At 35.8% G+C, this 2,539-nt stretch overlaps 1 protein-coding gene across 1 annotated transcript in view; it reads right to left on the bottom strand.

Moving 5' to 3' along the window:
• The window catches only part of LOC111083147 (ecdysone-induced protein 74EF-like), a gene marked incomplete at its 5' end in the record, with an annotated part of 6,672 nt that extends 4,362 nt beyond the window's left edge, over positions 1-2,310 (bottom strand). The window contains 2 exons of the mRNA XM_022379441.1: positions 215-277; positions 1,843-2,310. Coding sequence (XP_022235149.1) covers positions 215-277; positions 1,843-2,310 — 531 coding nt within the window. The remainder of the gene's footprint in view (positions 1-214; positions 278-1,842) is intronic.
• Positions 2,311-2,539: the final 229 nt, after the last annotated feature.

Raw genomic sequence — 2,539 nt, 5'->3', positions numbered from 1 at the left:
TACCGGTGTGCCACTGGGGCCCAACTAATAGCCACATTTGGAGAAGCCAAGTAGAATAAAAACAACAACATCACTTATTACACGACTCGAGGGCTAGTCTTCGAATAAAGAGGGGCAAATAAACATGTTCATCTGTTAAAGATTTGCGATAAAAAACTATAATGTAAACCAGGGAGGGAGGAACAAATCATTCAGTACAGTAGGCCAATGTTACCTTCTCTACTTTTCCTTTTAATAGGGGATGAAGTACTACCATCCGGGTTCTTCGGCTTTCGACCTGAAAATAATAATAGTGTTAAAAATTCCACCAATAAAAGTTGTTCAAAATGATTCTAGAAACTATTGTTTATACCACTAGATGGCGCAGTGCTCTATATCATCCACACTAACATAAACACCAATTATAACAAATTAATTCAGTATAAAAAGTATATTATTGATTTCAATTAAAAACAAGAGGTGGATAAATAATTGCAGGTAATTACATAAATAATTATGGTAAATAACAATTAATAGAGAAAAAAATATAACTAAGCCTAAAGTAAATAAATTATAGAAATAGTAAATAGTGTAATCTAAAATCTTATGATAATTTAGTACAAGAAGCGTTTATGTTTTTATAAATAATTATATAATTACCAATTCACTTTAAACAGTATCTATTGTAAAGTATTTATTTAAGAGGCAAGCCTAGCTATATTAAGTTTTTTTTAATGAATGAAATACCTTCGTTCGTATGTAGTTATACTGAGACCTCCCACAGCACAGAAAAACTAAGCCCCTAAGTGGGAGGTAATTTCCAATTAATTTTATTTTTGTATTAATGACGTCAAATAACCCAATTGAGGATTTATTTAAGAAATAAAAAATAAAACGAACTCAAGTCAGATTCTGTATTTTCTTTCAAATGCTGAAAAAAATAAAGAAAGAAACGATAACAGTTGTAAATAAAGTTTATTATTAATTTTGACTGTAGGGTAGTTATAAAATCTTGCACTCGGTGTGTAGTTCGGACACAGATTAAGTTGAAATTCAGTGTAAGACCATCATAGCATTCTTTAGACAATGATACAAAAGTCACCGTCAGGTGGCGCTGGGTGCATACTCGGTTCTTTTAAAAGCAGAACCTGTAGATCCTGTTTGCATTTCTTGCATATACAGCCTTAATGAAAACCTACCTACTACCAAATAAAAAACAGTACTGAAGAAGTAGTGTTGCGCCACCTTGTGGTGAATATTTTGTGTGTGCCATTGAGTTTCGTATAACACGATGGTCCATATCCAATATCATCACTGGCGGATCCAGCCAATGAATATGAGTGGGCGACAGCTGAGAGGGCGCCTTATCCCCCATTTTTGAGCCACGTTTTATATTTTTAAAAATTTAAATATTTGAGGGCGCACCCTGGATTCGCCAGAGACTTTCATGTCTGAACAACTATACCCCTCTGAACTGGGGGCAAACTTTCTAATTACCTTCTGCATTTGTTTTTCTCTCTTTTTTTCTTTCTTTATTTTTGACAAAAACGTTGAGCTTTGACAGGCGATGGCGCTGTTCATTACTAACGTTATCTGTTAGATTTTTTAAATTTGAAAACATGTTAACTCGTGTATGGCATTACTGTGAATAATGACATGAAAACATAGAAAGCAGCTGAGTAGCACTTCAAAAGTTGTATGGAAATCAGTGTAATATCAAAACCTAAATAGTTGGTCCACGACAAAAGTCTTTCTAAAACAAAACAGTGCATTTGTTTTATAAGACTGTTCATTCAATAATCTATTTATTTGTTCGTTAAATAATGGCCCTTATATGGACAGTGAACGTTTGACAGAACTTACCTTTCTTCTTGGGTCGTGGCTGGAAAGAAAGATCTTGAACATAAGAGGACGGATCTGAATCATTTCCAAGGCTACTGCTACTGTGAGCTGCTGTAATCACAGATGTTGGGATGGAAGATGGCTGTCTGGAGGACGAATGAAGCCCAGAGGATGTTGGGGACGTCGGTGAGGATGAAGAGGGAATATCTAACGGGGAATGCTGTGGCTCTTGATGTGGATGGTAGGGGGGTTGCCCCACATAATGTGGGGAATTCAAATGGCTCGTACTCGTAACATGGAGATTGCTTTGACTGACCGAAGACACAGTGCGATGTAGTACAGGGAAAGAGTGCTGAGTGAGTGAGTGGGGAGAACCCCCACTATGTTGAGAGGCGCTATTAGTGCTATGCGGAGCAGGATACTCTTTTAAGTGGTGGGGCTGTGAGATCTTGTAGTGGCCTTCTGGCGAGAGGGATACAGTACTAGGGACTGCAAGAAAAAGATAAAACAAACTGTCTGGTTTAATTAAAGGAAAAAAAAAACAAGCTACACATTTAAAATAATCTATATCATCAAGTACTTGATAGCATACGATGAGAAATCAGACATTATCCTCTTGATATAGACAGTAACATTTACTTAATGTTTATTAATGAAGGAAGAAATAAATATATTTCAGTTATTTTATGTTTTCACACAGCGGTATTTCAATAACGGA

Source organism: Limulus polyphemus, unplaced genomic scaffold, assembly GCF_000517525.1.
Source record: "Limulus polyphemus unplaced genomic scaffold, Limulus_polyphemus-2.1.2 Scaffold8357, whole genome shotgun sequence".
In the NCBI taxonomy this organism is placed as follows: domain Eukaryota; kingdom Metazoa; phylum Arthropoda; class Merostomata; order Xiphosura; family Limulidae; genus Limulus; species Limulus polyphemus.
Note: the sequence above shows the minus strand (reverse complement) of the source record. Positions and strands in the feature narration are given on the sequence as shown.